Source organism: Tauraco erythrolophus, chromosome 2 (genome assembly GCF_009769465.1).
Source record: "Tauraco erythrolophus isolate bTauEry1 chromosome 2, bTauEry1.pri, whole genome shotgun sequence".
NCBI lineage: Eukaryota > Metazoa > Chordata > Aves > Musophagiformes > Musophagidae > Tauraco > Tauraco erythrolophus.
This window is the reverse complement of record NC_141466.1, coordinates 32,095,540-32,122,346: the sequence shown is the minus strand read 5'-3', so window position 1 is coordinate 32,122,346 and position 26,807 is coordinate 32,095,540. Positions and strand designations below refer to the sequence as shown.

The following is a 26,807-nucleotide window of genomic DNA, read 5'->3' as shown; positions in this document are numbered from 1 at the left end:
CAAACGCTATGAAAAATGGAATCTCACCTCAAATAGCCCTTCCCTAATTTTTCACATCAGTTCTTGTTCTTTTCTGACATAGTGTGGAGTGCCCCACAGCACAGCTACCCATCCTATGCTTACACATACCTCCATTCTTTTTCATCCAAGCTTCCACCTTTTCCAGCTCTCCCCCACCCTCAAAGTGGGACAGTCAATCTTGTATGCTCACCACTCACAAAGAAGAATACTAAAAAGCAATTTCTATGAAAGCCATTCTCCTTTCTCCACATCCTGCACCAGCTTTCAACAAAGCCTGCCTTATGGTCCAGCCATCTCCTGAAGCCCCAACCAGAGCACTTCCCAAAGTCCTTGTCCTATATGCATCCTCATGGTCTTCTCTGTCCTGTTTATAGTCCCTGTATACTCCACCCACATCGATCTCTGCAGAAGAATCTTTTCCACCCTTTCCATCAAACCTGTTCCTTACAGGTCAAGACTATGGTTGCCTTTCTATGCTGGAAAACGTAGGCTAATCCGGAAGAACCAGTGCTGTTGCAGCCATGCCATAGGCACGCCCTGGTTCAGCTTGGCTTCCAATGTCACAGCAGGAAGAGAGGCAGGGGAGGTGACAATCAGCGGGCTGCCACCACCATATACACAAGGTGCACTGCTAGCCAGACTGCAGCTCTGGCACCTCTCCTTACACCTATACCAAATTTTCACGTAACTGTTAAAGTCCTTGCACCATGATTAGCCAAAAGGAAACTTCTGAAGGGAAGGGAAAACATCACACAGTGCCAAGAAAAAAAAGCATGAGGAAGGAGAAGGAAGGATGAAATTTCCTTAAGATTTCTCCTCCTTCACTACATGTACTCCTGTTGTAGCCTATCCCTCAGTTGGAATCACTGCTTCGGAGATCCGTTTGTGCTCTGCAGCGTCAATGCTGGTCAGGGTACTAAGAGAGAACACGTGTGTTGCTACGTGAGGCTGCTGCTCTGTGTTCTACAGGAAGAAAGCTTTTGCAAAAGAAGTCACTGTGCTCAAAGAAAAATGTAACATCTGTTTTAAAGGAAAGCTGAATGTAACAGCTGACACACAAGTGTCATTTATGAGAAAAAATATTACTCTTCCTACAAGATTTGCTGCTGCACTCATCCACACTGTGTGCACTGCAAGAACTGAAGACTTGCTAAATTTATACTATCTTTAGGGCACTACGTGCCTCTGCTCTACTCATGATCATAAAAGCACGCTCAGTAAAACGCAAACCACAGCCTTTTTAATTCCTCTCAATTCTTCAGATGTGAGCAGCTGATGAACACTCTTTTTCTGTCTTCACTACTAAGAATATTGCCTACTCTAATTTTGTAAGATACTCTCTCTTTTACAACTCTTCCATTTCAGTGATTTTCCTCCCTTTGTTTTTAAGGGTGAAGAAGAAATTTTGTTCTTTCATCTTCTGCTACCCCTATGTGCTATAGCAGTAATAGATCTTGAAAAGGCAATACAATCACGTGTTGATGATGGATGGGTAAGCTAAATGTCATGTGTCCCCCTCCAAAATCTTGTATTTCCATTAAAAGCAGAGTGGAATTGGGGTGAGGGAAGGGGAAAAGGAGATGACAACAGATGCTTTAGTTTCTAGGCCAGAAGAGCTCAAGAAATCCCAGAGAATCTTCTTTGGAAGTCAATCTTCAAACAACAGGCAGAAGATCACATCCAGCTCCAGTCAGCAAACAGCTCATCAGCCTTAAGAACAATGGATCACATTACTCAAAACAATTTCCCTGATGCCTTCCATAGCACTGCCAGTATATAAACCACCAATTTACTCCATAGAAATCTCAGTCTCACAGGTACTGCAACATTATTTTTGTTCATGCAGAGTTTCTAACAAAATAAACCTCTTCCAGGGCTCAAACCTCAGACTCTTTCAAAACAGTGCCTTTCAAAATCAAAGATCTGCAGAAAAACCCAAACCATGCATCTATCTGTTAAAGGAGCCCTTTTCTTTCTTCCTCCACTTTTGCTAGGCGTCTCCCCACCATGAGCAATGACAGCAGATCATCTTCTGCTTGGAGTGGCAAGAGCACTTAGAGAGCCTTGAAGCACAAGTCAGCGTACTCAAAGGCAGTACAATGCACTCCTCTAGAAAAAGCTTTCTTTAGCCACGACTACAACTTTGGAACTGAAAGCCTGTCTATCAGGCACGTATCACTGCAATTTCAGTTCATCAGTTGTTAACATAACTTGTTGGCACTCTCTTCACCTACAGACCAGAGGCTTCTAAAGCTGCTAGAAGAATTGTTTCCGACAGTGTGAGATTTCATTCTTACTGCTAGCTAAGCCAAACATGCATGGTTCTGAGAATCGTCTTCCTGTGGTTATTAAATCAGCAAGGAAAGCAGGGAAGACGTAAGACCCGATGACCCATCCCCCTTCGGATAAGGTCTCCTTGAGATTCATCCCATGTGTGTAGTAACTGACTTCCAGTTCAACCACTTGGCAGAATTGCCAGTGTTTCTCTTGTTATCACAGCCACACTGTAAGGCCTTTATAGTAATGCTTACATAGGACAATGCCATGCAGATAATCCCACTAACCAAAGACCCACAGGTAGTACACACAGAGACAGGCAACTAACTCAAAACGCACTTGAAGTCCACATATCGCTGGTCTCGATATCGGAAGTCAAGACACATTCTACTAGAACTCAAGTTATCTATATCATCTGAATAAGAAACACCTTGATCCTGGACACACAGAAAGCAGACCCTAGTTGCACATTTACTAAACATGTGGCATGGCAGAGGCAGTTACGCACGACGCTCCGTTGCACCAAGGTGCTGTACTGAAGCTAAGAGAGAGCTACAGTGCAAAATTGTCCATACTGCAAAATACAAGCACTCAAGAAATAACAGGTGATTGACTGCCAGTAACTGGAGTTCAATGTGTATGGTCCATACAGTTTTCCCATGAACCCTATGAGCCTTCCAGACTACATCAGTGTGATTCTGTAAGTCAGAAAAAAACCTGTCACATCATCCACTGCGCTTTCGTAAAGCACTAGGAAAGCAGGACACCTGTACCCACCTCCATTCTAGCAAAGCCAGCAATATTATTGAAGCTCAATCGCTCACACTATGCACACATGCCAACCGAATAGACAGGACATCTCGAAGAATGACAGGTAAGAATAACAGCTAATTATAAGCTATTTTCTCTGTAAAATATTATTCTCCAGTTTAAAATACAAATGATGAGTCACTTCATTTAAAGCCTACCTACTTTTTAAGTATTTTGCAGAATGACTGGTTCTACTACATGTGAGCAGTTTTGAATTCGAAAGAGATTACAAGTGTAGAACCAAATGCAGCAGGTAGCAATATAAGCAGTGGCTGAAGAAAAAACTAAGAAAAACTATTTTTTAGTATGCACTGCGATACTGCAAGCTAGTCAGTCTATTGCTGCTGAGACAAGCTTTCTGTGCAGTGCCATAGAACATACCCCAGCTGTTCAGGAGGAGAAACTGTAGAGCTTGAGTGATCAATGATTCAGTAGCAGGTCAGAAGTACCAGGCCAAATTAGATTGGAAACGAGCAAGGATTTGATAAGTAAACCACAAAGACAATTTGAAAACCCTTAAAAGATGGTACAACTAGATAGCAGAGACCACTCCCTGAGGGTAGAAGTTATTCCCAATAAGAAAGCATGCAGGCCACTACTGTGCTGCTACAAGAGTTCAGGACTGGAAAGGAGGACGTTTAGACAATAACCGATTTCTTGTCATGCATTTGAGCATTTGTCACTTTCAGAAAAGACAAAAAAAAAAAAAAGAAAGAGATGAAATTCTGGTCCCATAATCAAGTCAAGAACCTGAGAACTTAAGTATTAAAGAAACATTTGTGAGACCAACAGACAGCACCTTGATTCGCTAAGACATTTCTTTCATGATGCTGATCAAGAATAGCTCAGCAGCTTTCCACAGATTTGACTTGCAATCATCCCTCACACAGCAAAAATGAGGCTTTATGGAAAGAGCTGAGTTAATTAACTGAAAAATAGAATCAAACTCTCCTTTATACAATCTATAACACCTGAAATTATATAGAACATAGAACTGACCACAAATATCACATCCTAATTCAAAAAGAAATAAAACGTTGGGGAAACTTACATAAAGCACAATGGATTAGAAACTGGAAACAAAATTATACTTAGGTGATTGCACTATTTTTGTGCAGGATACAGCCAAACTATCAAATATTGATAGATGCACAGTTGAGGCAGTTTAGAGTTCAACTATAACAATAAACGTAAACAAAGGGAAGAGGAAAGTCCAAGCACAGGTTTTTCTTATTATTCTAAATCACGTACAGCAGCTAGATAACCAAAATAAAGCTGCAAAAGATTAAGAATTTGTGAAGTGAGACAAACTATGATTGCAATCCAAGAGAGAGAAAAATTCATACTTGTGAGAAAAACTTGGCTTTCTTCTGATTAGAGTCTGTATTAAATTATTCTGTAAGCAGTTGAAAACACAAGCTTAGAGACTGTACAACTGATTCAAATTAGAAACATTTGGAAATGAGAACATTGCCTTAATTCCTCAGCCTGCAAAGGAAAAACTAGAAAAAATAATCCAGAATAAAAAAATCCCAGAATTATTCCAAAGTATTTGAAGAATCTGCTTTTCAGAAGCAGGTTGCACTCTGCACTTCTTCTGAATCTCATTAATCTTAATTCAGTTCTCACTGTATCAGTTTCCCTCTAATGCATGACTAAAAGGCGGCACACAAGAAAATAAATGCAAGTTTCTCCTTCCAACCCTAAGCAGGTCATCCAATTCCAGGCACGCATTACACACTGCATCCCCAGAGCAGACGATCAAGAGCAATATGATGTGGGCAGAACTCGTGCTACCCTTTTAACCAGTACAGAAGAGTTGCAACGGGGAACAATGCAATAAGATATCTCATTCCAAACAGTATCCTACACAGGTGACAATGGTGGCTCAGATCGACTGCTTGTTTGGGTCCAGAGATGATTACTCTGGCTCACTGCCCCAGGAAGGCACAGAACTCCGGTCTGGCACTTCCCTCTAGCTAAGCACCCAAAGAAAAGACAGGAACGAGAAACATGGCATAGATAAGCAAGAGCCACATCTACACTGCTAAATAAAGCAGGGCCAGGGACATGCCACTGAAGGAAAAAAAATAAACAACCAAGGAAAGCCCACACTACTTTGGTAAAAGTAGAACTACAGCAACAGTGATCAAACACAAAATGCCAATGCATAGCAGCACATTTTAAAGATCAGTCTTAGAAGAGAACTATGGAATCTATTTGCATCTTTTGTGAATAACATACTACAAGTAACTTTTTTAGCATTAAAGACTCGTTTAAGCTAAACAGGAAAATTTCCAGTTCTTTTGCATTTACCCCACCATTTGATATACTGTCACAGATATTTGCTTCTCAAAATTCTAAAAATATTACATGCATAGAACTATTTATTTTACGCTCTATTATTAAAACAAAAAGTTTAAAGAGGTAAGCCTATTGAAATGATATTCAGCGATACTGTTATTTTAAAACACTTGAGCACAAACTTATTAAAAAATAATTAATGATTAAGTAATTCAAAAACGCTAAATGTTTGCTTCTGAATTTGCAGAGGAAGTCACTGCAGTAAACCAGAGGAAGTCAACAAGCTGTTATCTGTTTTTTTTCTTAAAAACATTCCTCAACTGCCCACCTCTCCCTTCCCTTAAGGTTGTCATTCTTTTGCTACTCTTGCTGTGGGCCATGCCTGGCACACAGCTGAATTAAAGCATTAGCTTATACCACAAACACACAGAATCACAGAATGTTAGGGATTGGAAGGGACCTCAAAGGATCATCTAGTCCAATACCCCTGCCGGAGCAGGACCACCTAGAGCAGACCACACAAGAATGCGTCCAGGCGGGTTTTGAACATCTCCGGAGAAGGAGACTCCACAGCCTCTCTGGGCAGCCTGTTCCAGTGTTCTGTTACCCTTACTGGGAAGAAGTTCTTCCTCATGTTTAAGTGGAACCTCCTATGTTCCAGCTTATATCCACTTCCCCTTGTCCTATCATTGGATGCCACTGAGAAGAGCCTGGCTCCATCCTCGTAACAGTCACCCTTTACATATTTATAAACATTAATGAGGTGTCCTCTACACACAGAGCTTTGACTTCACACACCATGTTGTTAATTGGGAGAGCTGACACAAAAGAATCTTCTTACTTCTAACACGCCAACTGTTCATCCTCCTACCATTGAACTCCAAAGCTGGAATTCTCAATAAATTGAGATTAAGCTATGCGTCTGTGTTATTTTCCTCTTTGAAAGAGGACAAAAGATTATCGATTTAGTTGCCAATATATTTCATCTATTACCAAGGGAAAAAAAAAGCTAACCCAAAGAAAAATCTCTCTTCAGATAGCACTTCTCTTTCTAGAGAGAAAAGAACAAAACAAAATTCTTGATTTACATTCTTATTAAAAACAGGCATTCACACTATTCTTTTAATAAGTCCACTAATTTATTTTTTCAGACATATTTTGTTACAGCTTTGTCTCATTATTTTAAATAGGTACAATCACATTATCATCTTCTTTGCAGAAGTTTTACAGCTGGAGCAAATCATCTCTTAACCTCCACTTCAACAAACTAAGCAGGCTGAAATCCATAACTTTTTGAGAACTGGACATGTTTTTCAGTCATTCAATTGTAACTGTTCTTTCCTATGTGCTTCCCAATTGACATAGATATTTCTTCTATGTTCTAGGCACACTACTACAGGAACAAATGCTATGTTAATGTCTGTTAATACAAGTACATTTGTATTAACAAGTAGGCCACCTCACCTCTCTGCTCCCAGCGTATATTCTTCTGATTTGACTCCTACAAGAACAAGTTAACATACACAGGAAGTACACCCGAACTACCTACTGAACCAGAAGCAACAGGTCTGAGAGATATGTAATAAAAAACCTCACTGGATTTCAAGGAACTAAAGAAACAAAGCAGCAATTACCTCTGAGAGGGATGCATCAACCTTGGAAGGCACTTTCAGATCCAGCCATGGCTGATAGTTTTCCAGAAGCAAAGCAGGTCTGTTAGAGAGCATGGAAAAGCTGATGTAACAATATTTAATTGAAAGCTCCCTACCGCTGCATACAAAATATAAGATACACTAAGCTTACCAGTGCCACACATGGAATTTACCTGTGCCTCTTGCATTTGACCTTGCCACACACAGCGCAACTGTGACCGTGGGGAAATAGCTCCGGCAATTCTAATTGCTAAAAGAAGATATTTGGACAAGTTTACGTTCTTCAAAATGATGAGTCTCTCAATATACTGATACATTTGTGAACTTCCTTGTAGAGTATACGATTACAGAGAATTGAACAGCAGAAAGATGAAGTTGTTTCCCCAGCAGGAAAACAAGATTAACAAGGCATAGTATGAGAAACAACTGAACCAAATGGAAAAATCACTTCCGCTAAAACAACATTTGAGTAGATGGATACCTTTTCACACCTCCAGTCATCTCCCTGTACATCAGTTGGTCTAGTAACAGAGCAGCTTGGTTTCTCTTCAAAACTTGCCTTACTTATAGCCTTCAACTATTGTAACTGTAACATTTTTAGTCCTATGAAATTTTGCATTAAACCACTTTAAGTTAGAAAGCAGCAATTTCCTATGGCAGTTTTTTTTTTCTTTGAAATTCAGTACCACTTAAAAGACTACAATCAGCAAAGAAGACTTAGCACTGCCTTGACAAAGGAAGGGCATCTTTAGAAAACAAAAGCCTCAATAACAGAGAATACACCTACATAATATCTCAACTACTTGCTACTCAAATGAAAAAAAAAAAGTGAAAAACAAGTGGAGCATAAAAGAACATCCAGGAACACTCCCAACAATCGGCTTTACAGCCATACATAGATTTGATGGGACTGTGCACAAATATATGGAGGATCCAAAGCCTTAATTATTGTACGTTTGCTACAAAACATCTATCAGTCGGTGGCTACGAGGTGCACTGATGTTTAATATTTCCGAAACCAGCCAGAACTCCACAAGAATTGCAAACCATTACCTATCAATACCAGATTTAAAGAAAGCAGATGAGTGTTAACGGACGTATTTACCTTGGGTTTATATTTTATTGTAAAAAGAATATTGGGCAGGAGGGAATCCGGTCCCAACGAACAGTAGAAGGTGACAACGCCAGCCACAAACGACCAGAAGACCATTAAAACGCGAAGATACCTTGTAAATAAACAGGAAGGAAACGTTACTGCATGACACGGTACCAGCGCTACGCCGGGCCCGGCCCGGCTCCCCCGCCCCACCCTGCCCTAGTGCCACACCGGGCCGGTCCCGGTTACCGGTTGAGGAGGAGGGTGGCGGCGCCCAGCCCCAGGAGGAGGCAGCAGAAGAGCGGGTACTGCCGGCAGGTCTCCCGCAGCACCTCGGCGCCCCGCGCCCGCTGCCGCAGCCGCTGCCCGGCCGCCCGCACCCAGCCCATGGCCGCCGCTGCCCCGCGCGGGGCCGGCAGGGGAGCCGGGGCGCCGACAGGGACAGGCCGCGCCGCGCCGCTTCCGGTCCGCACGTCACGTGACGGCGGCGCCGGCGTCACGCGGGCCGGCGGCCGCGGCGGCCATGTTGTTGCAGGGGGGCGGCCCGGCGTGGCGGCGCCGGCAGCGGGAGGTGGGTGAGGCGCCCCGGCTCCCGAGCGCGGTGCGGCTGCCGGGCCAGGCGCTCCCGCCGCTCCTTTCCCCTCCGCCTCGGCGCCGCAGCTCGGGGGCAGGCGGGCGCAGCAGCGCTGAGGCGGCCGCGCCACAGCGGGGCGGGGGCGGGCGGCGCTGGGCCGCGGCGAGCCGCAGCCTCGCTGAAGCCGGAACGTCCCGAGACTTGCGGGAGCTTCAGCCGCGCTGTGCGGGGGGCTGGGGCCCGGCCCTACCGCAGCGTCCCGGGACATGGCGGCCGCTGGCGGGGAAAAGCGGCGGCAAGGCCGGCCCCGAGTCGCGCTTCTCCGAGGGGAGAGGGGGAAGCGAGGAGGCCCGAGCTCCCAAGCCGGGAAGCGCCCGAGCTCGGGGAGCACCCGTCTCCCGGAGAGATGCTCCCAGCAGCGCTCCGGTGACGCGCTCGGGTGGCATTTCGAGCTCCGCTGTGTAACATAGCGTACTAAGCCCTGTAAATAGACGGTCTCTGGTGACAGAAAGCTTACCTAGTTATAAATACTTAGGTTCTGGAGAACAGGGGCTCCCAGCAGCCAGAAACTGCTACATCTGATTAAATGCTCTATATTTAGATGATGACTGAACTAAACCATTCAGTGACTGGGACACTAAAACCATATAAACACCTCTCAAAACTTCGTAATTGCTTGTAAAGAAAAGGAACAGGGTAGGAAACATAGCAGACCTCTCTTGAACATCAGTAAGCATACAATGTTAAGACATTGAAAATACACTAATTCTGGAATGTAGTTTATTGCTAGTGAGAAAAATTTAAAGCCAACTTCACATGAAAAACTGCTTTCGGGTAGAGTGTAAGTCAAAATCTTTCAAACTTCCTGAATGCTTTCAGCAGTTCTGTAGTCTTAGGAAGCTCAAAGTTATGTTAGTATGACACCACTGGTTATAGGAAGATTAGTTCAATGGACAAAAGTGCTTAAGCAACTTCTTCTGGGAAATGCTGCTGATAGAGGGGCTGCTGAGTTGCAAATACAAAAAAGACTCTTTCATGGAGAAGTGTCTGCTTTTCTTTTTGAGTTGTTTTGAGAAGTTGCTGTTGCATTTCATATTCATTCACACTAGCCCCACACAGGCACATTTGGGCAAAGAATATGTGAGTGCATATGAAATACTTCACAGGAGTCGTGCTTACCAATCTTCAGTGAAAACCCTCCAACAACACAGTTAAGGTAAAGTCAGTATTTGGAAGGTGAGTCAATATCTAGAAATCGAAAGCTGAAAATAACTTTCAGAATCTTTGCTCAGATGTTTTGTCATTTTATGCAGCACTTCCCATGACCTCTGGAGCAGGTGAAATGCTGCAGTTTGACTTAAGTATGTTGACCTTTCTCAGAGAGCTTGGCAAAAGCCCAGAGTCAGATTGAATTTCTTTCAGAGCATCTGCACCATATTATTTCATGTCAGTCCACATGTTTTCTATTAGAAAAAGAACCAAACAAGGTGCATACACACAGCAAATCTCCATAGTCTATTCAGAGGAAATTAATTTGCCTCAGAAGATGCTTTTTTTTTTTTTTTGCTACCTCCTTTCTTTATACTCAGCTTTACTGCTTATGTTTTTTAGTCGTTTATTTTGCAATGTTTTTAACAAGGAATAGCTTTTAAAAATCTAATTCTTAAAATATTTTATGAAGATGTCACAGCATCACAGATCTGTAACACTGGAAGTGACTTGCACAGCAAACCAGCAGGAACATAAGTCACACTTCTGCTTCCATTTGCATCCTCTAAGTTTCTTTAATTTGTAGCTTCATTGTTCAGGGTTATGTTTATTTAGTGTGTAAAATTGCCAAGTTCACATTTGGCACCAATTGTGCCTTATAATCTGAGAAACTGTGCAATTTCCTCCAAGTCACAGACTTTATGTCTGCTGGAAGGACACCACAACAGCCTGCTTTATCCCATCCCGTTCTGCCAGAGACAGCAGTGTTAGCATTGCCCATCACCCTCTGTAACCCTTGGCCCTATGACTACTCAGATTATTCTGCTACACTGAAAGCCATAGCTGAGGTTCGTTTTCCAACAAAATAAAGTATGGAAGAACATAAGTGAAATACTGACAACACCGAGCTTTTCAAAATTCCGGTGATTTTTTGTGAGAAATAACAACTTTATCCATTGCCCCGCAGTAGGAAGATTCTTTGGTTAACTGGAGAACTGAAGGGGAAAACATGCGTCTGGAGATGGGCTCTGCCGCAACATGGCCAGGACTGGGTTATTCTGGAAAGTTAGATTTTATTTTAATATTTAAAACGTGAAAGGATCTTTCACTGATCATGCAAGTCTTATTATGGAGTCAGTTCCCCATTTGTAAACCTTTTTTTTTTTAAATAGCAAAAGAAGATTACATATTCTTGCATTCAAAAAATATATTAGTGTAGATTTTCAACATAAAATAAGCTACATTTGTTGGCTGAGTAATATCAGTTCTAAGGCTGAGATTCAATTTACTAAAGTGCTTTTTTTTAAGCTTAAAAAAAAAAAACCTGCTTGTTTTACTAAACCAGGCAGTGAACAGTAATACGCAGATTCTCATCAGCTTTACTTTAATTTACTCTGCAAGTCTGCTTTTGCTCTTTTCAAGGTATTACATACTTATCTTTTTCAAGTTGTCCAGGCTAACTTACATCATGTAATCTCTCATATTTACCCAACGAGGAATTAATTTTCCTTTATAAATTATTCCCCACAAGTCCCTGATCATTTTTGTGGACTCTTTGCAGAAGTTTAATTATAAGGCTTCATATTAACCTTTAGCTTCAGCCATTTAGCAGAAAACGTCAGAGTACGTTCATTCTAAATACCTAGCAAATAGCTAGCTTAAATAAAACAGTGAAACTGAAGTTGGTGACTCAGATCCTCCCAAAATTAAGCATTAGTAGGCACTTCAGGCTTGACTTTTAAGTTCAAAACTTAAAGGGCATCCATCAACAGTTACTGGTTTCAGTCTGTGAGATAATTCAGTTGTATGCAAAATGTAAGGTGAACATTGAGATTTAGTGCTTCTTTGTCTTTTCTGAAACTTTGGGGGAGTGTAGAGGCTGACCATTTGATACACATTTCTGGTTTGTCTGGGTGACAGGATAATTATTAGCACTTAAGTAAACGAAATTAGCTTTACTGTTAGAAATACAGCCATAGAATCATGGAATGGTTTGGGTTGGAAGGGACCTTAAAGATCATCTAGTTCCAACCCCCCCCGCCATGGGCAGGGAAACCTCCACTACACCAGGTTGCTGAAAGCCCCACCTCAACCTGGCCAGTCACATTCATTTGTCTGTTAATGAGTTAATAAACTGCTAATAGTAATATTTATGGCATTTGGGAGTCAGCTCCCTGCACCACCCAGACAGACTCGTGCTTGCCAGCAGTATGGGAACGTGTGCTGCCAGTGGCATGTGTAGGTTCTTAAATTTGATTATGGACCATATCTTGACCCTCAGAAGATTAAAGCAAACTGGATGAGGAAAGGACAACCTGGGGCCAAAAGTACCTGCTGGGTACAGTGATAGGGGCTTTGGACTCCTGGATAAAATCCCATACAAATTTTCTTATACAAAAATTGGGGAGCTCAGCTGCTGCAGAACAGCAAGGAGTAAAATGGCAGGTGGAAGAGACAGGCAATGTATTTCTCAAAAGATCACTGATCCCCACAATTGCAGGGCAATGAGCTGCCAACTGACATTACACACATTGAAAAACTTCGTTTAGAAACAGACTGAGCAGGCAACTGAAATTGAAGGGGAAGGGGCTAAGGGGTTTGAATTTTGACAGGCCACTCAATTTTTTTATTTTTTTTTTTTTTTAAGGAGACTGTAAAATACAATTCAATTAGGAAGACCTGAAAACACCTACCAGGCTGTGTTTAGGACTGCAGCCATGAAGTCACTGATTGGCACCAGGCAAAATAAAGAAATGCATGGGAAAAAAGGCAGGGAGACTGTTCTAGTAAGGAAATTCAAGTAAAAACCCACTTCAAGTGAGACAGTTTCCAGAGGGTCAGTTCAGTATGCTCAACAGGAATGATGCTGGGCCAACCAGAGAAGTGCTGAGGAACACTGAACAAGATAGAATTTCACTGGGACAAATAAGGTCCATTTAGGAAAATGTACCATTGAGAAGAAGAAACAAAACCAAAAGAAAGGCAATGTTCTAGAGGCAGTTTTGCTTTGAGGAACTGAAGGAGGAAGTAAAAAGGGTTAGAGCAACACTAGTTTACATACAGAGCTTTTCTTCAAATTGTTCACATAAAAATGATTTTTCTGAATACATTCTTTTACAGACAAGATAGATATTGGAGAAAATTTACATATCGGAGATGAAAATAATTTGTCCTGCAATAAACTACAGTTTATAGGACATTAAAGGAGAAGAATATAGAACAGAAAGTTGCAAGGTAGGTGTAGAAGATGACTACAGACAGTAAGTAATAGAGGCCTGCAAAATTAAAAAAACAAACAAACAAACAACAAAAAAAGCCACCAGCAAAACACACCATTAAGGAATAAACATAAACAGAGGCACTAGACCTATACAGGAGACACTGGAAAAATGCTTAAAGAAATTACTAGGTTTGTGGCAACATTTGGCAAAGGTACAGTCTATGGAGATTTTATATGAATAAAAGATAAACTCTCTGGATATGCACCTTAATCTAGTACTAAGTGAGGCAGCTGCATTGGTATGTGCAGGGGGAAGATCTGGAAAACAACTTCTTCCAAAAACCTAGGCTGATCAGGGAAGAAAAAAAAAAGTAGCTGGATGTTACGAATTTGTAAGAAAAAGTTTGAGAGAGAAATGAGCTGTACCAATGCAAATAGTTAAAACAATGCCATAGCACACATGTAAGAGCTCAGTCTAAATGAAAATGAAGCTGTTTACTTACAGTGGGGATAAGGAAAACCCTGCCCTGGATACACATTTTGTGAAAACAGCTATGTCAGGTCCTGAAGGGAATTTCCACTGACCAACTTTGAGGTTAATGGGGGAAATTTTCAAGTAGGGAGTTTGAGGAGGAAATTGAGCATGTTCCCTTGTTTCAGCTGCACTAAAAAGTGTCCAGAAAATCCTTGTAAGAGGACGTGTTTCTGTTAAAACATCGTGAAGTGTTGCAGCACCTATGCATCATAAACATGATGAGACCTGGAGAATTTAAACTAGTGGAAGTTTTTCATCATAGGTAACTTGATCGATTCATAGAACAGCTGTATTGGATCACCAAACGTTCAACTAGGTGAGCATCCTGTTTGTGATGATGGCCATCAGGGGCTACATACCTAGGAAAAAGTAAATGTATTGCAAGAACATAATACTACTTTCCTGGAACGTTCTTTTACTCTGATTTGCACTCTTGGGGATATCCTGAGAAATTTTTTTTTTTCCTAAGTTTCAAGTTGCTTTTTGAACAGCCGTGAACTTTTAGCATTCACAAAAATCATACGGCAAGGAGTTCCACCACTTATTTACACTTGTGCAAGTGAAGATACCGCTCTCCATTCATGTGTTTCATTTAGTATCTCATAAGAGATGGTGAAAAATCGTTCCCTACTCAGCAGAATTGCTGCTTATGATTTTATTAAAATACTTTGACCACCTGAGCAAACTCTCTTTTCCAAAATGAAGACTCCTGCTCCAGTGAATTGTTCTTCACATGAGAGCACTTTTGTATTTTTTATCATCATTGTTGTTCTCCCTGTCTTTTTCCAGTTTTATTACCTCCTCTGTTTTGTAGTGCTGGAGTAGAGACAGGCTGCAACAGGGGGAACAAAACTGTTCAACAAAATAGCATTCAAAATTGTTTTTATTAGTAGAACTAGTGCCTTCTTAGATTGTTCCTTAACTATTTTTTGCCCTGCCCCAATGTATTTTAACATTTTAGCCTATGAAGATTTATGATCCTTTTTGCCTTATTTGGACACAACTCTAGTTTTTGATGGATTCACTTTTTCCACCTTAGAAGAAAAACAGTGAAAAAAAAATCCTGACTTAAAGTCTTCACATACTCAGGAAGTTCTAATCAACATGCAGAACTTGTCAAAAGTGGGAAAAAGACTACTTGTTAACTAAAGGCTGCTGTTGTAAGCCAGCTTGTATCAGAGAAAGCTTTCTGCTGGTACTAACATGTCCATTGGATGTGCTGATAATGATCATGTAAACCAGACACAGTGATGAGACCTGTGGGGTTTTTCTGGTGCCTGGCCAGCTGGTATGCTGCAGCCCATTGCTTTAGCTTCTGCGGATACAGCAGTAAATGCCTGGAGTGTTTTTGTCAGGTCAGAATTCCATGGAGATATTTTTAGTTCAAGCAACCAGTTTCTCCAACTGCATGAAGTGTGTAAAAGCAGCATAGGGTAAGAGTTAAGCAATGTTAATTATCACCCTCAAAAAGGTTATTTGTGCTTCAGTTAAGTCTTTCAACAAACACTTCACAGGAATTGTTACATAATCAGTTGTATAACCAGGATATTGTTTTGTTTACCATTTGTTGGCTAAGGATGTATGGAATCAATTTGACATTTTCCTCTGTTTAAATGATGTACAGCAAAAACTGAGGCATCTTCGGAATGGTTAAAGAAAAAATAAAAAGCAATAGGACATAAATGTTATGTTTCCCTAGCAAGAATATTGAATATATGACAAAAGCAAAAAACTTTTGATTGATGCTAAGGCAGAATGCACAAGATGATAGTATGAGAGCCTGAACAGAGGGCTGTGCCTCCTCATACAGGAGTTTTGAGGCTTTCTGAAAACAGCATATTTAATGGAAAAGTGATGTATTATTATATACCACTGCACCTCCAGCACTGGCACTAACAGTGCCTCTGTCAAAGCAGACAATCCCTCTGTGGGCCTACCAACCAGCAGACATACCTTGGCAGGACAGGTGGCCACGGTTTCTCTTCGGAGCACTGAAGAACAGTTACTTGCGATTCCTCCAGATGTTCTGCAAGTGCAGATCCGGGGTACGGCGCACACTTGCCGCTTGCACAGTAGTTTTCCCTAAAGTATCCTTTCAGGAGGGAGAGTGCATGCTTAGGCAATTAAGAGGACTATGAGCTGTTTAGAAAAGGCACAGATTGTGAAATCAAGAAATAAAAACTATTTGGAAGACTTAGCTAATTCCTGCGAAAAATCCCATTACTTCAAGTTTTGCTTTGCTTTTTATCTTGTTTTATTTTAGTAATGAATATTCTAGCTAGGAAAGGCATTGGAGCTAGTAAGGTCTGATATTGTATAGGGGACTATTATTAACACTCAATGTTATTCTGAAACTTCCTAAATCAATTTCAGATTTGTGACTGAATGACTTCCTACTCTATAAGCCACCTGGCTTATCTTTGTTCTTCTACGGAAGTACAAGAGAAACATTTTAAAATGCTAGACATGAAGTTTTTCCTCTTTCATAGATACATGCATAATTTAAAGTGTATATTAATTAAGGGGCATTTTAATATGAAAATCGGCTTACCATCTTTCATATCAAACATTTTCTTCCTCTTATGAAGCTGCGAGTCCTTCATTCTAATCTCGAGTTTGGGGTATTCTCTGTAGGTCGTTTGTAATATCCCCGCCCCAGGAGTTACAAGTGAGGATTGAGGTCTTTGGGATTTCAACAGATGCACATAAGATAGTTCATAACACCACACACACAACTGCGAGGCCTCAGATAAACCTCAAGTTGGGGTCAGTGTAGTTCAGACACAAGAGGGGAGAATTTTTTTTGTTGTTGCTTCAGAAGGTAACAAAATGAAGAAAGGATTCTAATATCATCCAGGTTCCTAGGGGCCTACGGATGAGTCTCATTACCATTGTCCATCTAGGACAAGCAGTAGGTTCTCCACTGATCACCATTCAGCTTGGATACAGAAAACAGTAGATCAAGTACTAACCTATCACCATTCTATGTTCTACTGTCTATATCCAGTGTGTTTCTAGGATATATTATGGTCAGGAAACTTGGAATACCAGTCAGTCTCAATTACTGAAAAGCCTATATATCTGGTGATCTCCTGGACCACAATGGTGAGGATCAATGCCCAGCTGTGCTCCCCTCTACATTTTCCCCTTTAATTGTTTGTTAGGTTTGGAAAAGTCAAGCTACCTATACAGTAATGACTCTCTCTTCCTCCCTGAAGCCCAAGGGCAACAGTTAAGTCAGCAAAAGGAACAAAATTAAAATCATGGATTATCGGGAGGAGCAGTTTTGGCAGTGAGGAGACATGGAGTTAGTGCATTTAGTCCAAGGTGTCTTACTTCAAAGCTGCTCACCTGAGTTTCAACAAGAACTTAGAACATGCACCGATCTCCATTGGATGCTCACTTCTACAGTTCAGGAACGTTCCCATTTCCCATTGAGTCTTCAGAGATGCTGTTCACCATGCTCACCTGCAGAGAGAATGACAACTTTTCCCCACTGAAAGCTGTCTATGAAAACAAACGCTTCGGATATCCTGAGTGCTGACGAACAAGATACAGGGCCTTACCTATACTTGATCCTCTCTGAACTCAGTAAGGAGGGACCATCCTAGCAAACTGAAGTTTGGCAAGTGTATTCTACTTTACCACATTCCTCCTTCAGCTTTCTCCAACCTTATGGTCTGATACAGGCTTTTGCATTTGACAGCCCTATAATAAAATTCCTTCTGTTCAGTAAGGAAGCGTATTTTCTTGTATAAAGACATGCAAGCTCTAGCCTAGGTTTGAGGAAACCGATTCCACGTTCGGCAGCCTTCATACTGGCTCTTAACTCTCAACCTCTTGAGGTCCCAGATGTCTGTTTCCAAGTACATACTGTTCATTCTAAGTACCTCCATTTCCAAAGACCACCTCTGGTGTAGAACCCACCCTATTTAGGCTACCTGCACCGTCAGGTCTTTAACGGAAAGTCCTGGCCTAGTCCCAGGAAACGATCAGCCACTTGTCTCTCTCAGGATGCTGGGCTTGTATTGCACACTTTTCCAGAAAAAATTCCACTCTCTGCAAGAAGCTGATGTACTTCAGGGCTCTGTGGGCCCAGGCCCATCCTGAATTTGAATCTGCAAAGGGGCTGCTGAGTTGGCGTCGACTGACCCCGGCTTTACAAGTGGAACACCTATTCTCACTTTGTCCTCTGCATCAAGAGACATTCAAATCAAGACTTTGCATGCAAGCTTTGCTGTGAGCACTGCATTCCCTCAAGCATCACTCAATTAGGAGGCATCATCAGGTCCTATTAAAAACAGTTTCTCAATTACCCTACATTTGTCCACCCTTTTAAGGGATTTTTAAGGACAGCGAGTAGCAAACGTTTTACCAGTAAAAAAAACTTTTTTTACCAGTAGAGATGGAAGAACTCCTCACCTGTAGTGAAAAAAAAAGTCCATCTTTGGAACACGTATCAGCTATTCAAGACTGTCTCTTGCATCCCTGGGCCTGAGACTAAAACTTCTAAGTTCATCACTTCAAAACAGGAGGTTTACAAACAACAGCTCTAGGATATCCCTCACCTCTCCAAACAGGAGATTTGAATAGCAGCATTAGGCATAGTAACAGGGTTTTTTTTTTTCCATATTTTTCTGTTTTGTTGTGTTTGAAACCTCCTCCCTTACAGGGATACTTCCAGACAATTTTCTTTTGAAGTTTCTACCAAGATAAAGTGGCCCTGATGACTGCAACAGCCAGGACAGCATCTTCTTACCTTTCTGACATCCAAGGACCCTGTGTCTGCTTTCGACCTGATGTCTGAATCTGGGCATGATCCATCACCTGACATTCCCTTCACATCACGCTGTGGCTGCTAGATGGCGCCTGGCTTAGAGTGTACCTACCTTTCACAGGAAAAGGACAGACTGATTAATAGCAGCAAAGATCCTACGAAGCCGTAACACAGGTAAATGAAGTTGTTCTACGTTGTGGCTTGCCAGGTTGTTTCCCTGGTTATTTTGCCTTTAACCTTAGTCTACAAACTTGCCAGTAGTGTAGTTCAGGCACACTTAATGGCTGTCTTGTGCCCAGAGGAAGACAATTTATTTTCCTTAAGTTTTTCTCAGGGAGCAGACAAGAATATGCCTTTAAGAGCTTTCCCAAGTGGGGAGTGTTTGTGCTTCTATCACTCCTAGGTCAACCTTTTAAATACAAGACAAACATACTCCTTCGTATTCCTCTGAGGAGGAACTTCCCTGGTTGTCATCACCACTTTAGAAAAAAAAGGTATCTACAGAAGACCCTGTGTAGTTTTCCTTTTCACAGGGACACTTTTTGCCCTTCAAGGCATCCAAGTCAATACATGTCTGTTCTTTTTTAAACTGAACATTAAGCACAATTTTAGTTTATTTGTGAAACCTGACATCTCTCTACATAATTTAAAATATGCAGAGGCAGAAGTTCCAAAATTATGACATTTATCTCACTTGCCTCCTATCTAAGAATTCAACAGCTATCACCTATTTAACCAGCATGCCCTTAGAAAGTGTTGCATTTTTAAGTCTCCTCTCCTAAACATCGTGGGTTTTTTTTTTCCAATATATGCATTTTTGCTAGATACAGGGATTCTAAGACACTGTATATCTGTTTAATAGCAGGGCCTTTCTTCAAAGTCAAAAAATTACCACGATTCCAAAATACATGCCTTGATTACTGGGCTCTTAACTACAACATCCAGCCATCCGGTCTTAAAACCAGAGCTGCCAAGTTAATATGTCCTTGTACCTTTAAACCATGTACAGAATTCGAACCTCACGTTTTCAGCTTCATGTATTAGAGTAGAAAAAGGTTGTTTCAAAAGGACTTAGAAATTTAAGACATGCTTAAAGCACATTATGCATGACTGTCTCTTGTCCCTCCAGAGACTACAAAAACTGGAGTGGATCATTATCTACCTGCAGCTGTGCTGGAGTTACTATCCTAGTTGTTCTTCACTAACTCCACAGTAAAACTAAAGCAGCATTTCAGTTTACTTCAGTACCAAGCAATCTGCTTTAGCACAGGCCATCGTTGAAGGCAGTTTGAGCCAACTTTGCTGAGATGTGAGCACTACCTGCTGCCGTTTGTGCCTGTGTGGCAGGTACACCTCAACGCACCTCAAAGTGCATTGCAAACTGGGAAGCCTCACTTTTCCAAAGTTTAGTCGGCAACGCTTTTTCACCATTGATCTGTATACTCCTCTTCGCTCATTACTCAGCGAAATCAGTACTCTGTAGAAATGTTACACTGAGGGCAATAAACTCTGAAAGTTTAGATACTGCTATTAAGAAAACACTCTTGTACTTCCTATTAGAAATCTCTCCTGATTTCAACAGTTAACCTAAGAGAAGACCAACTACCTCAAACAACTACTGTGTCTGAGACTCGCTGATCAGTTTGTCCTACAAACATTAAGATGGTCTTCTCAGATAGAATCCTGACCACATGAATGGCTCAGAACATCAACCAACCAAACTATCTATTTCAGATTAGTATGCCATTAAAGAATGCAAAACAATTTATTACACCATTCCCATTTTAAGATTACTTCTATGCAAAACCAAGTTGCAAACGACACACAAACAAGTTATTTTAAATCTAACAAATTTAAGACCTTCCAGATCTTTCTTAATTTTAACTGGAAGATTGATCTCACTGGAGTTAATCCCATAACAGGATGGGTTTTCTGAGATTATGTTAGCATTATGAAAACAAAGGACAGCAAAGGAGCAGAGCTTACTCAACTACATGAATCCAGCTTCCATTGTGCTCACTGCTAAACCTTAAAGCCACCTAAGCTTGTGGTACCTTTAGGATTTCCAGTGAGAGAAGATACAATCCCCTTTATAAGTCAAGTCTAGTCTTCTGTTAGCATGACACCTGCAGTGTATTTCTTCATTTGCAAGTTCTGAGGTTTTAACAATGTGCATGCCATAGTTTTCTTCGCAGTAGCTTTTAAGCATCCCACTAATTCAAAAGCAAGTGTAAAGTAACGTACTTCTGTGAAAGTGTAGGTAATAAGAATAAAGGACAGTTTCACTAGACAGTTTAAGTCAAAGTTACATATTGGTCACTTCTTGGTGAAAGTACTACTCACATACACAAGTGACTGTCATTGGAGGTTAGTTAGTCTTCTGCTAAAAATACCAATTTAAGCACACATGCAAAACTCAAAAATTCTGTTGAAAACTATGGATTGGAAACAGCTTAGCATGTTAGAACAACTGTTTGCATTGGAAGAAAAAAGGCTTCCTTGCACTATCCAAAGGAAGCCTTTGGCCACAATCTGGAGCAGGAACAGTCCTTTATTAGCCACTTCAGCTTTTCCTGATGCAAGGACTACATAACTGTATCTGTCATCTCAAATGATGTAATATTAAAGATTAAAATCACCTTCTGTGATGCATCTGCATTACGAATAAATTAATTATAATTTTCTAGGCTAGCTCTCACTAGTCTTTTGCAATACAGAGCTTCATTCTTAAGTATGCTGAAATTGCACCATAAGAAAAGCCCTGATTTACTAATAGGATATCTCTAAAACTGCCTTTGTTGAATTCTCACAGAGGAAGCTTTTTAATCCCAAATTAGCTACGTTTAGTAATACAGTTTTTAAATAACGACTGCTAGTGACAGAATTAGGTACATTCTTCATCCCACTAAAAGAAAAAAAAAAAATCAAACAATTTTACTTTGGATGGCAGAACAATAATGGAAACACTACACTTGGAACTAGGAATTCAGGACCTGATATATTCAGCTCCTGGCTTTCGATGACTGACTATGTTCATGGAAAAATCTCTTAACTACTACGATTGCTGATCCATCAGTTTAAAAATACATACCGAATTACCTGTGAAGCATTTTGGAGATTTTTAGATTTAAAGTATTTAACATTAAACAGTAGCAGATTACACTCAACATTCACTTAGCTTTGAAGTGGACACATTAAAATTGAAGAGTTGAAACTCTCAACCTCTCTAGTAACTGCAGATAAGGAGTCAAACAGTCTACTGAAGTTGGATTTTAGGTACTGCAAGTCATTTAAGTACTAGAATGTTATTTTCACTTACCATTATCTTCTGTGCAGTCAAAGGGCACAGGCTATTCTACTGGCTGTGTAGCAGAACTAAGAATGCCTTTCAGAACTTCCTTAGTGCAAAGAAAACAAGCAGCAAGATTCAATGTATTTTCCACACATTAATTACCAAAACAAGTGAAACTGTGTTGTCACACTAACTGTGCAGAGATAGTGAACTGTCACCGTTAATCAACCAAATGTGTCACTCTCAGACTAGAGGGAATCCAGATTTCTGACACAGCAAGTTTTACCTAAATGACTGTCAGAAAGTAAGTGCTGGCTTTGGAGTAGACACTAAGTTTCATGAACATTCAGGAAGGAAACAACTCTTTGAACTGAAATGTATCTTGTAATTCAAACTTTGAATATTCAAGCTGTATTTAATTATCCACATACTATGACTGCTTTCTAGACTGTCACAGATGTGGGGTTTCCCCCCCCCCCCCCCTTTTTTTTTTTTAAGAGCTTTTACCAGGTACCTGGAAGTCGGACCATCTAAAGACGCTTTCATGAAGATAGCTTTAAATAATCAATATAACTCAATGTTTCCACATGAGCTCAGCTGTGCAACACCCACTGAAGAGCTGGCCATTTAAAAATATGTACAGTTGTGGAAAAAACTAGTAACCAGTTATATATTGGCAAGAAAAAGATATCATTACAAGAGACAATCATCCCTCTCTCCAAATTCCAAGTAAACTAACAAGCTAGTCCTATCAGCACTTTTCAACAAATCCATCTATTTTAACAGCCAAGGCAAAGGAGCACCAAAGAAAAGTCACCCTTTCATCCTGTCCATTTTGTAACACAAGTATAACTAAAAACTTGCAAAACGCTGACCGAGTGACTGTGAAAATCCATCTGCCAGAAAAACACTGAAAAAATCAGAGCTTCTGGGAAGCTTTATGTTTGCTTGCACTAGATGGCTGTAAAGTAACACTAATTTATTCCTTCTTCCCTGACAACCTGTATTGAGGATCAAGGAATCTTCACCTCCACTTCCTCTCCTGTTGCCACATACCATTTTTATCTGACAGAGCAAATGACAAAGTAAAATCTGGTGTTTCCTCTGCCCAACTAATGCAACTAGCTAGCCCCAGCCAAGACATGTCACATGCTGGTGCTGGAGTTAATTCAGCAAGACACTCCGCAAAGAACTCAAGCTCCAACTTTGCCAATTTCAATTCTCAGAATACTACACTGTAAAGTTTATTGCCTTATTGCCTACTTCCAAAACTTGGTATTCCATTTTAAACAGTCAACATTTTCCACTAAGTTTTCACTAATGCAAGTGAGGAAGTAACAGTCTTAGTTGTGTGAACTGTATCAATTCGAACATTCTTTTCAGAAAATGTTACATGTCTTTATGTCCATGCTGCCTTTCAGTTTTATCTCTTTAAAAAAAGTCTCCCCTCACTGATAGATGGAAGCATCAAAATAACTGCTAGGCCGAGTAGAAACGTTAAGCCTCTGAAGAATTATCAAAGGCACAAGGGAAAAAAGCTGCAGCTATACGTAAAATTTCTGTCCTGAAACACTGAGATTCCCTACCTTCAGAGGAGGCTAAGTTTCTTTTAGACCATGTTATACCCTTCGCCCCCGAGAAGAACAGAATTTATATTCCTTATTTTAGATTTTAAGATGGTGTTTAGGTAAGAGTTGTACAATGCTGTACAACAGCCTTCCTCCAAACACTAAAAACACAAACTTAAGTTCTGGGTCATAACAAATCATCTCTTTAGAAACTAAAAAAAAAAATAAAATAAATACAGTTGTATGTCCTATATGAAACCCTTCAAACAAAAATGAATATTAAAACAAGATTATACTTCAAAAAGCTGTGTATTTGGAGTGTTTATAAACCAGAAGTGTTAAGCAGCAGCAGCAGTTTCTGATTTCTTATAAAATTGAACTAGGCTTCAAATTTCGGAACACGTTACAAACCAATGTGGAACTATGCTAGCTTCTACTCAAACTTTTGCAGGATTTTCAGTAAAGTAAAGCCTCCTACGAGAACACAGAGGCAGCACAATACTTCAGCACTTGCCTTCAACATGCCAAAAAGAACTGTGTGTTTTACGTCCGTTTGTCACCAAATCACCCCGTAAGAGATGCATTATTGCTGTAGAACATTTCAAGTTTACCAACACCCAAGTGCAACCAGACTGCTGTTGTTATATGCACTTGCCCATTCTCATCAGTATTTCCATACTTCATGAACGGTTTTTCTTTACACAAATTTAAAGCTTTGAAAATAACATTTTCTGATTTTAGGGGTTTTTTTTCCACAATATTAATCACCACATGCAATTTAGTTTTCTGATCATTTTGCTAAAAAACTGCACCAATATCAGAACAGTGCAAATCATATTTAATTTTAAAAGTTATAATGGCTTGAGTTCATACTTCGAGGGAACACTGTCAAGATCTTGATGTTTTGCTCACTCACCATTGCTTGCATTCCATTAAAAACACTTTTCTGTCAATTTTGCCTTTTTCTTTCTTTCCTTTTTTTTTCTTAAAAAAAAAAATAGTCCCCCATGCTTTTATCAGAGCTGAAATTAAGGATATGATCCACAATTTCAACACATGCAGTGCCTTAATAGCAATGTTTTTATGCACTTCCATCAACTGTTAAAATTCCATAAATATATTATCCCCCACCCCAACACGTTTCCAGACTAAGAACTAGTCGCTAGCACTTGTGATCTCACAAGCGTTTTAAGATTTTCAGCAATGGAGAGATTTCAAGAGTAACAAATCTGAGGACTTCCCCTCTCTCCTACAGCCTCCTGTGTTTTCATTTATAGAAAGTTCAAAATTGGTTTCCACATCTTGACAGTGTTCCTTATAAAACCATATGACAGTAAAAGTGCCAGTAGGCATGGCAACCTCTTTGAAGGGAGCATTTAAACTCCTTGGCACTGGGAATGCCAGCACCAAGGATTACATTGAAATTCAAAATGATACTTAAGGCTACAATTAGCAAACCCACTTTCCATAAGCCTAATATTCTATCACTAGATTTGAAAATTCAGAAGCTAATGCAACTATATACTTTTATGCTCAAATTTGAGGAAAAAGTTACTTTTCTTTAGCAAGGGCAGTATACGAAACCGTGGTAGCAAACGTCTCTTACGCATTGACTACTTATTTCACCATCATTCACTTACTTTGTCTTAAAGTTCAAAACTGGCAAGGCACATTTACATATTCCAATGAATACTTGACAATTTTAAATTACACTTCATGTCCCAGCTATCCCAGTAATTGACATACAACATACTAAAATGGTTTATTAAGATAACAAAAAAAAATCAATTAATGTGAAACATACAGGCTATTGGCAACCACTATTCTAAAAATTATGTAAATACAAGTAAACATACTGAAATGTGTGCGATTCTAAGTTTTTAACCAGAAGATCTCTGTACTAACACACATTTATATTAATGACACATAAAAAAAATAAAAACTTTATTACAAAAATAAGTTACACTCGCCTCCAGCTTACAGTATAAAACAATTTTATTTGCAGGAATGCAAAATGATTGTTTGCCATGAGCATTTTCAACATATGACGTCTAATTTTGTTAAAATTTGCATTTACTGGGGGAACTGGTGTGTATAAAACCTTAATTAGGTATAAGCTTCAATTTTCATTGTGGTGCCTATGGGTATGTAGTATAACTGCAGTATCCCTTTGGGTAGGGGGTTAAGGGAAGCTCTTTATGCCAAGTCCAAAGTAAGTGGTAATTTATCTGTCTTTTACCTATATGAAGTTGAACTTGGCAAGGTTCTTTTGTTTTTGCTTTGTCTTTTTTAAGGGTGGTTCAATAGAGGATGCTTCACCACTGAACACTCACTGTCATCAAGGTGCTTTAGAAAATTAAAAACATAGCACAAATGATTGTACTCTACTCTACTCTACAGGTTATCATGATCTGCGTAAGAGAAATGGAAAGCTGATCCACATGTTTTTACAGTGATCAGCAATAAGAAATGCACTAATGAAAACATACCTTTTACCTAAAAAGCTAAACTACAGCCATATACTATTCTATGATTTATGAAAAACTTCAAAATATCCAAATGTCAGGCTTCACTGTACAGTTGTCAGTTTTAGTCTGACCTTTTATAAAGGGACACTGCAGTATTTAGTACAAGTTGCTGATGCACTTTTTTTGAACATCTGATGTCTTACAAAAGTAACATCTTGCTAAACTATTATACATCCAAATAACTACAATATCTGAAGAAGCAAGGCTGCTTTTTCAGCCACAAAATACGACAAAAGCAAGGCCTGTTATGATGGTCATGAGGAAGTCTTACAAAGCCTCTGGAACTAAAGGCAACTAAGAATGTTACATTTGGTATATTATAATCTTACCCTCATATCATATTAAACAAGCCTTGCTTTTATCTACAAAGATTTTCTATGTACAGTACAGACAGGGTATAGTTCAATCCTCTGCTACTGAGGTAGTTAACCAACCCTTTAAAAAAGGTTCTGAAAAGAACCACTATCTGGAATGCCTGACTAACCAGCTCTGATGATTACACCTGAAACTGCTGTATCTGAACACAATTCATAAGTGATTACTATATAGACAATCATGATTAACCTTCATGAGCAGAAATAAAATTTAAGGATACCAATGATGGTATTCATCCATACCACTGCAATAAAAATTTAAATGCAAGAATTTGTGAATACCACTTTTGGAATCCTTAACTAAGAAAACTTGGGGGAAAAATCTACTTAAAGCAGATTTTTTAAAGAACAACTTTATTCTTTATTAAGATACCATGCTAGACGTTAAGGATTTTGTTGAACACATCGGGGAAAAAGAGTAGCTTTAGTTTAATAACTTGCACTGCAGAGAAAACTGTTAAAGAAATTCATTTCAAAGTCCAAGTATTAGTTCAAATGTCCCATATTTGATTCCATGATCTTCGCAGGAAGGTCTTTTGCAACAGAATATGCTCCTATACAGCTGAGATA

The 26,807-nt window shown here is 40.0% G+C and overlaps 2 protein-coding genes across 15 annotated transcripts in view; both read right to left on the bottom strand.

Annotated features, from left to right (window-relative positions):
• SNX14 (sorting nexin 14) overlaps positions 1-15,661 on the bottom strand; it is a 67,795-nt gene extending 52,134 nt beyond the window's left edge. For 3 of the 9 annotated variants that reach the window (XM_086631316.1, XM_086631317.1, XM_086631319.1), the window contains exons 1-4: positions 8,410-8,442; positions 8,170-8,290; positions 7,238-7,314; positions 7,047-7,125 (exon numbers count right to left, since the gene is read on the bottom strand). In XM_086631316.1, coding sequence (XP_086487442.1) covers positions 7,047-7,125; positions 7,238-7,314; positions 8,170-8,274 — 261 coding nt within the window. In that variant the 5' untranslated portion in view covers positions 8,275-8,290; positions 8,410-8,442. Of the gene's footprint in view, positions 1-7,046; positions 7,126-7,237; positions 7,315-8,169; positions 8,291-8,409; positions 8,550-15,651 lie in introns of those variants that run through there. The other 6 variants (XM_086631314.1, XM_086631315.1, XM_086631321.1 and 3 more) reach the window with 4 other exon arrangements.
• A 91-nt stretch (positions 15,662-15,752) lies between these two features.
• The window catches only part of SYNCRIP (synaptotagmin binding cytoplasmic RNA interacting protein), a 34,951-nt gene continuing 23,896 nt past the window's right edge, over positions 15,753-26,807 (bottom strand). For 4 of the 6 annotated variants that reach the window (XM_086631325.1, XM_086631326.1, XM_086631327.1 and 1 more), the window contains exon 12: positions 23,626-26,807. This exon is cut by the window's right edge. The gene's annotated coding sequence lies outside the window, so the exon portion shown is untranslated. The other 2 variants (XR_015223010.1, XR_015223011.1) reach the window with 2 other exon arrangements.